This window comes from Arvicola amphibius, chromosome 3 (assembly GCF_903992535.2).
Source record: "Arvicola amphibius chromosome 3, mArvAmp1.2, whole genome shotgun sequence".
Classification (NCBI taxonomy): domain Eukaryota; kingdom Metazoa; phylum Chordata; class Mammalia; order Rodentia; family Cricetidae; genus Arvicola; species Arvicola amphibius.
This window is the reverse complement of record NC_052049.1, coordinates 123092928-123106794: the sequence shown is the minus strand read 5'-3', so window position 1 is coordinate 123106794 and position 13867 is coordinate 123092928. Positions and strand designations below refer to the sequence as shown.

At 50.4% G+C, this 13867-nt stretch overlaps 1 protein-coding gene across 3 annotated transcripts; it reads left to right on the top strand.

The window, feature by feature from the left end:
* Positions 1 to 1223: 1223 nt before the first annotated feature.
* On the top strand, positions 1224 to 13703 carry Chrna3 (cholinergic receptor nicotinic alpha 3 subunit). 3 transcript variants are annotated; one of them, XM_038323312.1, is made up of 6 exons: positions 1224 to 1242; positions 3150 to 3289; positions 3394 to 3438; positions 4498 to 4607; positions 10084 to 11095; positions 13575 to 13703. In XM_038323312.1, exons 1-6 carry the CDS (start codon positions 1224 to 1226, stop codon positions 13701 to 13703), a joined length of 1455 nt encoding a protein of 484 aa, XP_038179240.1. The 3 variants fall into 3 exon arrangements, with proteins under 3 accessions (XP_038179240.1, XP_038179238.1, XP_038179239.1); XM_038323310.1 differs by having other exon boundaries at positions 1227 to 1242; positions 3135 to 3289; XM_038323311.1 differs by lacking the exon at positions 1224 to 1242 and adding an exon at positions 2431 to 2465 and having other exon boundaries at positions 3157 to 3289.
* Positions 13704 to 13867: the final 164 nt, after the last annotated feature.

The following is a 13867-nucleotide window of genomic DNA, read 5'->3' as shown; positions in this document are numbered from 1 at the left end:
GGGAGCCCTGTAAAGATGGAAGGAGAGAACAGACTCCGCAAAGTTGTCCTCCGGCTTCCATGTGTAGGCACGCCCACTGACGCGCGCGCACCCACGTATGAGCATGCGCAAACACACAGTAAATAAAAATCTTTTTAAAAGAAACACTTTTATTGAAGTAGAATTTACACACCATAAAATCCACTCATTTTCAGCAGACAGATCGGTGAGCTTTAGTATGTTCATCGCCACGATCCAGCCTGGCGCCCCTCTTTCATACTAACAAGGTCCCTAATAACCATCAAGGAAGCTTCCGAGTTCCAAGCCATCCCTGGTGGGTGGCCAGAGAGGCCAAGGGACCCCAGGGCACCTACCCTGTCACTGCCCATTCCTGGGACACCCAGGCTAGCAGGTGGCAGTGAGACAAAGGAGGGTCTACAAGGGTCAGGTGAAAAGCCTCTCTCTATGCTTCACTTTCTTATAAAAGTATTTATTTGCTGTTCTGGGGATCAAAACCTAGGCGTTTGCTAGGCAAGCCTTCTCCTGCTGAGCTGGAACCTCCAGCATTGTTCTAGGTTTTATTAAGGAGCATCCCTAGCACAGTCTAAATAAAGAGAAAAATATAAGACCTCCCGTATGTCATCACCCGGCCATGATAACTCATCGCCAATATTGTTTTGACTCCAGCCCATCATCTATTTCCCCTTAACTGTATGCTGTATGTATGTATTATACACACCAGTATCATACTGAAAACAGTTACTTTAAGAACATCAACTTCCACAGTCTCCTTTTGAGTTGGGCTAGAGCTGGCATATCCTTGTGGTGGTCCCCCAGCCGTCCTCGGAGCTGCACGTGCCCGGGAAGCCCTGGCCAGAGATTTGGTCATTTATCCTGCCATGGTGACAGTGCCTGCTCAGGTCTGGTCCTTTGCCTAGCGGTTCCTAGACTACAGGGCTGCTCAGGGCGAGGCAGGGACCCGACGCCCCTCCCACCTCGGCGGGTACAGCTCCCGCCTCGGCCTCCCCGCCCCGCGGCGGCTCGCAGTGTTTAGATGCCCGAGCTTCGCGCGTTTCGGGAGCTCAGGTGCACCCGAGCTAGGCGACCCAAAGCCGGGAGGAGCCCCGCGGTCCCTGCGCCCGCACAGCTGGGCGTCGGCGGTCAGCACCCGAGTGGATACAGCCCTGTCCTAGCGGTCTCCAGACATGGACGCTGTGCCGCTCTGGTCTTTGCTGTCGCTGCTGATGCTGCTGCTACTGTCAGGTACGCGCGGGGAACGGTCGGGTCAGCAGCCCAGGCTGGCGGTGGGCTGGGGGCTCGCCTGTGCGAGGCTGCAAGCCCTGGCCTCGGCTTTCCACACCGCTTCGGCCACCAGTCCCTTAGATGTCTAGGCGCCCACCTGCCTTGGATCTCAGCGTGGTCCCACGCTTCTGACAGTGCACGCGCATCCCCGTCCCTACCTCGCTGAGCCCCTTGGGTACTTCCTTTGTTCCCAAGCCTCTCAGTTAGCCGAGGCGCGTGGCGAGCCCAGAGCCCGCACTCTAGGTCTGAGCGGGATAGAGGTTTGAGTCACGGTTCCAAACGTCCTGAACGTCGCCCTGCTGCAGGGACCCGCAGCCCCGCTTCCAATATCTGCCTCTTGCTCATCGTTTGGTTTTGTGGATCGTGGGAAAACCTGTGGCCAAAGAAGACTAAAGACTTGTTTGGAGCTGGAGCTGGACCAAGGCTCTGGTTCTGGTCGTTCGTCTCTGCACAATGACTGCATTGCCTAGAGATATTCGACGTGATTGTTCCTCCCAGGCAGTCGCAGAGGCTCTAAGAGGAGCCAGTTAGGAGGAAGCCCTTCCAGAGACCCTAGGTGACTGGTGGATGAGGCAGAAAGGTAGTTACAATGTCCCCTGAAGGCGGGTAGGGCCTGCAATTTAAGCGGGGCGGGGGGTGGGGGAGATTGCATCATTACGGTCTGCACTCCTGTGAGGGGCCCACCCAAATCATGGCCTGAAGAACCTGGGTTATACTTCCCCCAAAAGACTGTCCCTCGACTCACCCCCAGTTCTGTAAGTAGGAAGCAGCCGACAGCTTGAGCCTAGATGTCTCACTTAGTCGGGGTGGGCTTGTGAACAAAAAGGGTGCCCAGGAGCCTCCGAGGTAAGGAGTTGGGGTGAGGACGTAAAGACAGCACTGGCAGAAACCCGTGGGCACCTTGGCTCCTAAGACGTTCATAACCAAACCCCTGCAGATTGTGGGAAGATGGAGGAAGGGGCTGCAGTCTTCCACAGAGTGGGAAGCAGGTCTGGCCTAGGGAGACCCTAAGAGCCCCGCCCCTGCCCATGGGTTGGGCGAGTCATCTTTCTACCTGGGCAGCAGGGGTAGGTACCTTCCTTGGAGTGGCAATAAAGGTTTGAGCCTCTAATAGTTCTTTCATTGTTGTTGTTGTTATTGTTATTGTTATTATTATTATTATTATTATTATTATAGAAAGCACAGTTGGGTGACCTATGTAAAGAAAGGTTAGAGTTTTACTAAGAAAAATATCTGGTTCAGCTGGTAAAGAATTCACCACCCTGTCTGATGTCCTGAGTTTGATTCCCAGGACCCTCATGGTAGAAGGAGAGAGCTGAGTTTTAAAGGGTGCCCTCTGAACCCCACACACATGCACCCCTCTCCTGTAATGTAATAAAAAAAAGAGCAAAGGTAGTCTTTGCTTAAATTTAAGACAGAGGAGGAGAGGGAGAGAGAAAGCTAAGAAAATGGCAGTAACGCGCACAGAAGTGTGGCTGTCTGAAGAGACTCCCACCAAGCTAACAGTTCTGAGCGCCTGCCACAGGTCCCTAAACCAAGCACTTTACCCCCATCTTTGAGGCGCATTCATGCATACTCTTTATTTTGGTAGAAAAAAAAACAAGCAAGGTTCAGAGAGTTTGAGTTACTAGCCTAAGCTTACACACCTTCCCACGTTTGCTGGGCTTCTAAGCCCCTGAATGTGTGTGAGCTGGTAGAATTCTTGTCCTTCCTGAGCCCCAGTTTCCCAGTTTGTAACTGGAAAGCATTATTAGCCTGGAAGCCCGGGTTTGCAGAGTGCCCTGGCGGGTGGGAATCTGTAGGCAGGATGTCTTTGCCGAGAGGTAAGCAACCATTTCCCCAGGAACTGACAGGAATGCCTCCCTCAGTGGCCAGTGCCTCAGAAGCTGAACACCGCCTGTTCCAGTACCTGTTCGAAGATTACAACGAGATCATTCGGCCTGTGGCGAACGTGTCCCATCCCGTTGTCATCCAGTTTGAGGTGTCCATGTCTCAGCTGGTGAAGGTGGTAAGTGCTGGAGCCACAAGATGTGGCCGTGGGGATCTCCGGAGCCTGCCTGGAGTCAGCCTTATTTCTATCATTCACCTGTCAACTTCAATCTCACTTTCTAGGATGAAGTAAACCAGATCATGGAGACCAACCTGTGGCTGAAGCAAGTACGTGCGCACAGAGTCTGTGTACTGCTGCCCCCTGGTGGTAATCACTTTATTTGCTGATGGGAAACAAAAGTCACTACTCCTGAGGACCCCCTAGTCAGGGTCACCCCACTGCTCTGAAGGACTGACTCCTCCCGTTACAGACAGACAAGCTACAGCCTGGAGAGAGAATTCTTTCCATCTTCCCACTACGAAATTGGGCATGTTGGGCAGTGGTGGCTCACATCTTTGATCCCAGCACTTAGATGTCAGAGACATGTGGATCTCTGCAAGTTTAAAGCCAGCCTGGTCTACATAGAAAGTTCCAGGGTGTGCACGCATGTGCGTGCATGAGTTTGGAGGCCGGAGGTTGATTAAGAATATCTTCCTTGATTGGTCTTCGCATCACGTATTGAAGCAAGGTTCTTGCGGAACCTGGAACTCGATGATTCTGCTGGTCTAGGGAGCCAGGTTACCCTGGGAATTCCTTCTCCGCCCCCGGGACTGTGAGATGGGAAGGTTGTGCGGGTGCTGGGGGTCCAGTTGTCACACTTACACAATCATTGCTTTATTCATGGAGCAACCCCCTCTTGTCCCATTTGAGACATTGTAGCCCAGGATGGCTTGGAACTTCCTGTAGAGCTTAAACTGGCTTTGAATTCATAACCCTCTTGCCTCCACCTCCCTGGCCCTATGCCTGGCCTGGAGAGTGAGCTCAAGCTATGTAAAGAATAGTAGTTTAATGTAGAGAGCTGTCAGAATTCCCGAAGGCTGAACCTTGGTTAACGTATTTAGAGAAGGCACTGATGAATGGTTCCTGATTGGTTGACAAGGGTTGAACTCCCCTAGCTGTGAGGTCTGACTTCCTAGGGCAGGGGCAACCTTCAGACTTAGCCCAGGCTGTCTGCCCTGCTACCCCCAAGTTGCTCCTTTGGTCCAAACTACTTTGCCGCAGGGAAATGGCTCAGTGACCCAAAGCAGAGGTGGCCGGCCCGTCACTGTGATGGCCATGATGCAGTGTCAGGAGAAAGCCTGGCTGGTCCTTCCACTACCTTCTATCTCCCCGCCTCCTTCCACCAGATCTGGAACGACTACAAGCTGAAATGGAAGCCCTCTGACTACCAAGGGGTGGAGTTCATACGTGTCCCCGCGGAGAAGATCTGGAAACCAGACATTGTGCTTTATAACAAGTAAGGAGCTGGCTGTTCCACACTCTGGTCGGGCAGACTGGGCTCTGTGTCCTCCAGCCACTCAATGGCTTTCCTTGACCTTTCCAAGAGGGATCTGTTTACTGTTCCCTCTGCAGGCTCTGGGCATCTGTTGTGTACTGGGTACCATAGAGCCACAGAGCGGCAGGATGTGGAGCGATTCCTAAGAGAATGATGTGCGGCTGGAGTAGGGGAAAGGTCACCAGGGAAGCTGCTGGGAGGGAATGTCATTAAAGTGCGCCTTGAGGCTCACATGGGATCTGGACCAGGGAAACAGCAGCAGGGAAAGTCCAGGGAGGCAGGAGAATGTGTCATGGATAGCTTCACTGTGGGGTAGAGGGCTGGAGGATCAGGGAGAGCCCAGTGTATGGTGGGGGGATCTGGGATTGGAGGGGGCCTTGCATGTGGCACCATTACTAGCTCCATGGCAGGGATGGGAATAGATGGCCATCCTGCCCTCTTTAAGAGAGGATACTCGTGGAAGGAGAGAAGGGATGGGCAAGACTCATAGATTGTCCTAGGTTCCCGAGCTAGCGACCAGCTCGCCACTGAGGAGCCGCTAAACACACAGCTGCTCTGAGGTTAGACTATTTTCTTTTTTGTTTTTCAGAGTCTTTTCTAAAGTTAGTATGTATAATTGTATTCTCTACAAGTGGCTTGTTCTTTAGCATGGCTGCGCAAAGGATTTTTACCTGCCTCAATTCATCCCAATACCTGCCATGGGCAACTTCTTCTGCTTGGTTCTGAAAGAGTTTTGGGGGAGGCGGTGTTGAGAGTTCTGAGAGCCCCGCAAACCGGCCCCAGCCTTGGCTCATTTCTCTGTAAAGTTTGATTTTTTTTGTACATGCATTTATCTGTGTGAAGAAGGAGATAAAGGGAGGGAGGTAAAGGGAGGGAGGGAGGGAGGGAGGGATGGGGGGGGAGAAGGAAGGGAGAGAGAGGGTGAACCTGTGTGGAGGTCAGAAGACAACCACAGCATCAGTCCTGGATTCCACCATGTAGGTTCAGGGTCTGAGAACAGATCCCAGGCCATCAGACTTGATGGCATCTTTACCAGTTGAACCATATTACCAGTCCTCTGCCATTTTTTAAAAAATTCTCAAATACAAATTTCAATATTGAATCAGGTCGTTTTGAGACAGGGTCTCACTGTGTAGCCCAGGTTGGCTTTGAACTCATGATTCTCCTGCCTTGGTATCCCATGTGCTGGGATTCTAGGGTGCGTATACCATATCTCCCACATATGGTCCTTGTCTTTGATGGGCAGGTATTTCTTCTACGTTTCTGACCCTAAGACTAACTCCTAGGATGCTGGAACCCCATTTCCCCCTCCCTGGGCTGCCTCCAGTCAGTGGCTATCCTTCTGCCTGCAATTCTCATGGTTCTCTGGCTCTGTGCTCTTGTGTGCTGATGCTCACAGGACACCGAAACCCTCACTGAAGGCATGGACAGTGGGCTCGTTCTGCTGTTCGAGGTGCCCTATTTTTCTGAAGGAATCTTAGTTTTTCACGAGTTTCTGCTGTTGTGAGGTTTTTTCCTATCCTTGTCCCATTTCCACACATAATCTTCTCTTGTGTGTGAGGATTTTTGCTGGTCCTTTATGCTGACATCTTTTCTCATTTTAACCGACTCACGCAGTCAGGCAGTAATGCAGCTTGGACCCCTCTCGCGGCTGTTGTCTCTTTTGCCACCCCTCCTCCATTCCTTGAACTCCCTCTGTGTGTGTGACAGGTAGAGATTTTCAATTCAGTTTTTGGCCATTCACTTGGCCAACAAATACAGGCGCACCGTGTGGCCAAAGCTGTGCCAGATTTTGGTTTCCGCGCGGGTCTTCATGTTCTGTGACTGCTGGTGACAGAGACGTGTTTGACCCCAACCTGCACAGCAAACAGGCCTACTGGTGTGGACAGACACAACAAGGGGCTTCTATGGCAGTGACAAGTGACCAGGAACCCCAGCAATCCCAGGAATGAGTAGTTGGGTAAGGGCTGGCCTTTCTCTGGGACTTGTCCATTGGGTACACACACATTTTGGTGATGCCTCCCTTGGGGACTGAAGCTCTGAATAGCCAAGCCTCTGCCCACAGACGCTCCTGGACCTTGAGCAAACCGATCCTGCCCTTCGATCTCAGTGCTCTCTTCAGTGGTGGAATGACAGGGTGAGAGCAGAGGCCTCTGGCTCCCGGGAAAGACCAAACTAAAGTGTTTCAGAGTTTGAGCTGATCCAGTCTCTGTCACAACTAGTCAACTCTGCCCTTGTAGCTCAGAGAAGTCACTCAAGAGATAACAAATGGCAATGACTTTGTTCCAGTAGAAATTTGTGGGGATGGTGGCTGGGAAGATGGTCCAGTGGTTAAAGCACTTGCCACACAATCATGAGGACCAGAACCCATGGAAATGCCAAGTTAGGTGTGGCAATCTTGGAGGGCAGAGTCGGGCTCTCCAGAGCAAGTTGACCAGGGAGACCAGCCTCATCCTCATTGTCAGCCTCATCGTCCCTCTGGGTTTGATTGAGCAACTCTGGGTAAGCTCTGGGTTTGATTGAGAAACCCTGCCTCGGTGAATAAGGACGAAAGAACAATCAAGGATAATTCCTGACATTGATTTCGGGCCTCTACATGTACTGCATACATGGGCATCCCCACACGTGTGACCACATACACACAAATAGACATATGCTTTATGCATAACACAAACACGCGCAAACAGAAAAGAAAAATGGTGGAAATATGGAAGGGCAGTGTCTTAGAGTTACTACTATTGCTATAATCAAACACCATAATTAAAGCAACCTGGGGAGGAAAGGATCTATTTCACTCACAGTTCCATGTAACAGTTCATCAAAAGCAGCGAGGACCGGAGCTCACTCGTGGTGGCAACCTGGAGTCAGGAGCTGATGCAGAGGCCACAGAGAAGTGCCACTTGATGGCTTCCCAGGGCTTGCTCAGTCTACTTTCATAGAGAAGCCAGGATTACCAGTCCAGTGGTGGCCCCACCCACCATGGCCTGGGCCCTCCCTCGTCAATCACTAAGAAAATACTCCGCAGGCTTGCTTATAGCCTGATCTTATGGAGACATTTTCTCAACGAGGCTCCCTCCTCTCTGATGTCAAGTTGACATAAAACTAGCCAGCACAGACAGGTTTGTGGTCATAGTTTGCCAATGCCTGGACTTGGCTCTGAACTTTGAAGTAGGTCACTTACTTCTCTGACATTGGTTGATCCTTGTTCAGGAGGCCCCTGAGTTATGTAGGGTCTTCAAGTTCTGTGCAGCTCTCATAGAACCCTGGGGCTGGGGGGTCGGTGCTGGCGCTGGTACTGAGTCTGAGTTCCCCTGGAGGCTGAGGAGAGCTCTCTTCCCTCCTATGCTCCTTCCCTCTGGAGTCATCAGGAATTAAGGATGTGGAAACCCAGAAAGGAAAGGCAGCCAGCTGAAGCAGACATGGGTTGGAGCTCAGGCTCTGAGTTGTCAAGTGCAACAGCTGTGTGCCCAGTGGAAGGACAGAGACCAGCAGGGAGGAATGATCTCCACCAGAGCGCCGGCTTTCCAATAGCAACACAAGGCCATCCCTGAAGGTTTAGAATTTTGACTCTCTTTCAGATTTCACCTGGCAACCAAAAGGGCCATGAAACCCAAGGATGCTTCCCACTGTTGCAGGCTGAGACCCAGGGAGTTGGTTCCGGAGGTCAAGAGTCTTCAGTGGGGGTGCATGCTTGTAATCCCAGCATTCCGGAGGCTAAGGCAGAAGGATCGTGAGTTTGAGTCTAGCCTGACTTACAGTAGCATGTCTTTATCCACAAAGGAAGAAATCCTTCAGTGGGTGGGACATTTGTGAGAACCACGTGACCTTGCTATCAGATGGCTTCGTGAGTGACAGAGATAGATTGCTGAACGCAAGCTCTGCAGGGAACTGACAGTGTCGCCAGTTCTCCTGTGAAGACCTCAGCTTATAGACACCAACAGGACGACCCTCAGAAAAGTGTGTTATCTAGAGAAAAAGAAGCGAGGTGCATATGGCTAAGGAAGCAGAAACCTGGGAGTAAGTGGAGACAGGGAGGGAGGGAAAGACCAACCGGTTCGCTGAGTTCGATTTGAAAGTGTGTTCTTTTTATTTATTTGTTTGTTTGTTTATTTATTTATTTATTATGTGTACAGTAGTCTCAGTATTCTGTCTGCATGTATGTCTGCAGGCCAGAAGAGGGCACCAGATCTCATTACAGATGGTTGTGAGCCACCATGTGGTTGCTGGGAATTGAACTCAGGACCTTTGGAAGAGCAGGCAGTGCTCTTAAGCGCTGAGCCATCTCTTCAACCGGAAAGTGTGTTCAATGAAATCAGATAACGTGTTTTTTTTTTAATTGGAGAACAGTATTGGGAGGAAGGGGGCAGGAGTAGAACTGGAGGAAGAGGGGGGCAGGAGTAGAACTGGAGGAAGAGGGGGGCAGGAGTAGAACTGGAGAAAGAGGGGGGCAGGAGTAGAACTGGAGGAGGGGGCAGGGGTAGAACTGGAGGAGGGGGCAGGGGTAGAACTGGAGGAGGGGGCAGGGGTAGAACTGGAGGAGGGGGCAGGGGTAGAACTGGAGGAGGGGACAGTTCTGGTGGGAGAGTGAGCTTCCTTGCAAGGGTTAGTTTTACAGCATCAACACCTGTGGCTGATCCATGGCGCCATCTCTCCATATGCTGTGGGGTTTCACACATGTATCAGACACCCCGTGGAGACTGAGAAAGGGATGTTGACAAGGCCCTGCCTGATAATATCCCCAAAGGCTGCTGAAGCACCACCTCCAGGATAACATCCATCACAGATTCAGAGCAGCAGTGGGTCCCATTTTGGCACTTAAGAGTCTCCATAAACACCCACCTGGGATGTATACACTGTGGAATGTACTGGTGATATGACCAGCACGGCAGAGTGTGTGACAGGGAGGTCCCGGAGATGGTGCCGATGTACTGGGAAGTGTGTGTGATGGGGGGGGCGGTCCTGGAGGTGGTGCTGATATACTGGGAAGAGTGTGTGATGTGGGGGGTCCAGGAGGTGGTGATGATGTACTGGGCAGAGTGTGTGATGGGGGGGGGTGGTCCTGGAGGTGGTGACAATGTGTGGGAATAGTGTGTGATGGGCAGGGTGTGTGATGAGGGGGGGGGGGCGGTCCCGGAGGTGGTGAGGATGTACTAGGAGAAGTTGGAGTGGGGGTAACAAGTGTGGCACGCCATGTGTCAGGAGAGGGTAGGGAGTGGATAACCAGTGGGCAGAGCACGTGCTGGGGGAAGCCTAAGCCTCAGTATCTCCCCTGGAGAATGGGGCAATTGACCCAGTGACCTCTTGTGGTCCTTTGAGCTCTCATATCCCACTGTTTACAAGTCATTACTTGTCGTTGTCCTGGTAACCACGTGGGAAGCCAGGCTGAGTGGCCATATAGAGGTGATGGAGAGTTGTGTGCCCCACTGTGTCTTCACAGCGCTGATGGGGATTTCCAGGTTGGCGATAAGACCAAAGCTCTACTCAAGTACACGGGAGAAGTGACTTGGATCCCTCCAGCCATCTTTAAGAGCTCATGCAAAATCGATGTGACCTACTTCCCATTTGACTACCAAAACTGCACCATGAAGTTCGGCACCTGGTCCTATGACAAGGCAAAGGTCGACCTGGTCCTCATCGGCTCCTCCATGAACCTCAAGGACTACTGGGAAAGCGGCGAGTGGGCCATCATCAAAGCCCCGGGCTACAAACATGAGATCAAGTACAACTGCTGCGAGGAGATCTACCAAGACATCACCTACTCGCTGTACATCCGCCGCCTGCCGCTGTTCTACACCATCAACCTCATCATCCCCTGCCTGCTCATCTCCTTCCTCACGGTGCTCGTCTTCTACCTGCCCTCCGACTGTGGCGAGAAGGTGACGCTCTGCATCTCCGTGCTCCTCTCCCTGACCGTCTTTCTCCTCGTGATCACCGAGACCATCCCTTCCACCTCGCTGGTCATCCCCCTGATGGGGGAGTACCTCCTCTTCACGATGATTTTCGTCACCTTGTCCATCGTCATCACGGTCTTCGTGCTCAACGTGCACTACAGGACTCCGACCACCCACACGATGCCCACGTGGGTCAAGGCCGTGTTCCTAAACCTGCTCCCCAGGGTCATGTTCATGACGCGGCCAACCGGCAGCGAGGGAGATGCTCAGAAGTCAAGGGCCTTCTATAGTGCCGAGCTCTCAAACCTCAACTGCTTCAGCCGTGCAGACTCCAAAAGCTGCAAGGAGGGCTACCCGTGCCAAGACGGGGCATGCAGCTACTGCCACCACCGTAGGGTGAAGATCTCGAATTTCAATGCTAATCTCACGAGAAGCTCCAGTTCTGAGTCTGTCGACGCCGTGTTGTCCCTCTCTGCTCTGTCACCAGAAATGAAAGAGGCCATCCAAAGTGTGAAGTATATTGCTGAAAACATGAAAGCTCAGAATGTAGCCAAAGAGGTAAATATATGGTTTTTATTACGGCTTCCTTGTGCAGCAATGCATGGGACAGAGGTTAGGGAATTAGACTCTTGGGGGCTGGCGAGATGGCCTAGAAGCACTTGCTGCTCTTGGGGAGGATACAAACTTGGTTCCTAGCACCCACATCAGACGGGGTGCCCCCAATGCCCATAACTCTCACTCCAGGTAATCCTTGACCTCCTCAGATAACCACACACACACATGTGCATGGGGACACACATACAGAGCCACACACACATGTGTATGGACACACACACGAGAAATTATTTAAAATTTTTAAAATTTATTCTTCTGAGAAATTAATTTTTCATAAAGAAATTAGACTCTTGAGTCAGCAGCTCACGTTCAGGCCGGTTGGACGTCCTTGGGTACGTTAGTTATCTCACTTGTAGTCCAGGCTGACCTTGAACTCACGATCGCACTGTCTCAGCTCCCCCCAGTAATGGGACTCCAGGCCTGGGTCGTCATTGTATCCAGCCTCAGATTTATACAGGGATCAGCGCCACTTCTTAAGTCGACATCGATATTAAAAGTATTCACTAAGGAGTCTGCAGAAGCAACCCTGAGGTTGCACTATCTTTATCCCCATTTTTCGGATGAGAACATTGAGATGAAATTTACTTAGATTTTTTTTAAAGATTTATTTGTTTGTTTGTTTGTTTGTTTATATACAATGGTGTTTTGCATGCATGTATATCTGTGTGAGGGTGCTGGATGCCCTGGAACTATAGTTACAGACAGTTGTGAGCTGCCATGTAGGTGCGGGAATTAAACCCAGGATCTCTGGAAGAGCAGCAAGTGCTCTTAACTGCTGAGCCATCTCTCCAGCCCCCTACTCAGATCCTTACGCCTAGAAAGGTGCAGAGCTGGAGTAGAAACAATTTGTCTCCAGCTGTTTCCTCGCAGAGTCATGGGAGTGGCAGGAGTGGCGTTGTGTATCTGCAGAGGGGCAGGTAAGACTCGGGCTGTGGACTTGAAGTGCTTACCGACAAGTGTTGGGTATTCCCACAGAGTAACATGTCAAACAGGGCATGAAGAGTCTGAGTTTACCATGACTGTGACTTTCAGGGTGCCACAGAAAGAACACATTTACTCAAGCTCAGAAAGGGGAAATAAAACCCACATCTCCCAGCCCTGTTTCAGGGTGTGTAACTGAATTATAAAATTACACGCTGCTTCTTCATTATGTGATTATTGCTTCAAGATCATGGGCTCTCTCTCAACTCAGTTGTGGTTTCTTTGCTTTCTGAATTGTCTCGGGGTTTAATTACCATAGAGTCTCCTTCCTGTGTCAAGCCTAAATTGAAGCTCATTACATATAATTATTCTTGCTCTTTATTCCGCCTTTTACTCCATTGTCAGCCATTATGTCTGCTGTTTATCCTGTTTGGCCTTACAAATGAGGATGACATTTGGTCAGGTAGGCAATTTTGAAGGGGAGTGCTGAGAAAGAAAAATGTCAGACTCACCCACCATGCTTACTCCACTTTGAAACAGGTGTTAAATAGAAATTAATATCCCAAACCAGACATTAATGAGTACTTTGAAACAATGTCAGATGATGTTGGAGTGTAGTCGCCTTCCTAACAAAGACTCCAGATCCTCCCACAGAGGCACGCAAGCTTTAATCATGGAATTCAACTCAGAAAAAAAATAAGAGATATATATGTATATATTTAGATGTATATATACGCATGTACATATATAAATATATATATACATATACATATACACACTTCTGAGTGGTGGTACATACCTGTAATCACAGCCCTCAGGAGGCTGTGACAGGATGATCGATAATTTGAGGCCAACCTAAACTGTTTAGACATGAAGACCATACCTTGCTTTCCTCAAACAAACATTCTCATTTGAAACGGAGCTAACATGCCCATACTTTACACCTGCTTCTCCAAACACGACAGTAGAGCTTACTCACTGCACCAGAACCTCTTTAACTGCTGTGACATCTGCCTGGAAGAAGCAGCTTGGGGATGTCTGTTCAGACTCACGGCTCCAGGGAATAAGCTCCATCATGTGGAGAAGGCATGGTAGGTAGCAGGAGCTGCCAGGCTGCATCCACAGTCAGGAAGCAGAGAGATGAATGCCACAGCTCCACTGACTCTCATCTTTTCTCAGTCTAGGGCCTGAGTACACGGAGTGGTGCCACCCACAGTTGAGGTGGGCCTTTCCACTGTTAGCAGTCCAAACAGTCCCTCATAGTCACCCCCAGAGGCTAACCTAATTTAGATAATCCTTCACGAGCATGCTCAGTGGCTTGTCTCCCAGGGTTTTTGGATCCTGCCAAGTTGACAGTCATTATTAACCATCATCATAGATTTCCTCGGATCACATCAATAAGAGTCCCCTATGACATCAGATGGTTTCTCTACCATAACAGGATTTAATACTGAAAATGACTTCTTCATGTTGTTTTCTTTCATCATTTTTTGTTTTTCAGATTCAAGATGATTGGAAGTATGTTGCCATGGTGATTGACCGTATCTTTCTCTGGGTTTTCATCCTGGTGTGCATATTAGGGACAGCAGGATTATTTCTACAGCCCTTGATGGCCAGAGATGACACATAAATCGTGATTGGTGATCCCCGAGGCTCGCTGGTGCTGATGCGGGGCGCCGTCTCCATAGCGCCACACTTTACCCAGTCACCAGCTTTGGGTTTGCTATCTCAAGGGTTAGTTACTCAACTCATCTTGATTTATGGCAAAAAGAAAAAACAATGTAAAAGAAAAAT

Excerpts from the sequence above, each read along its gene's own strand:
- Chrna3 (XM_038323312.1), top strand. Across the intron at positions 4,608-10,083 it reads GACATTGTGCTTTATAACAA|CGCTGATGGGGATTTCCAGG; the intron begins GTAAGGAGCTGG and ends GTGTCTTCACAG. Across the intron at positions 11,096-13,574 it reads CTCAGAATGTAGCCAAAGAG|ATTCAAGATGATTGGAAGTA; the intron begins GTAAATATATGG and ends TTTGTTTTTCAG.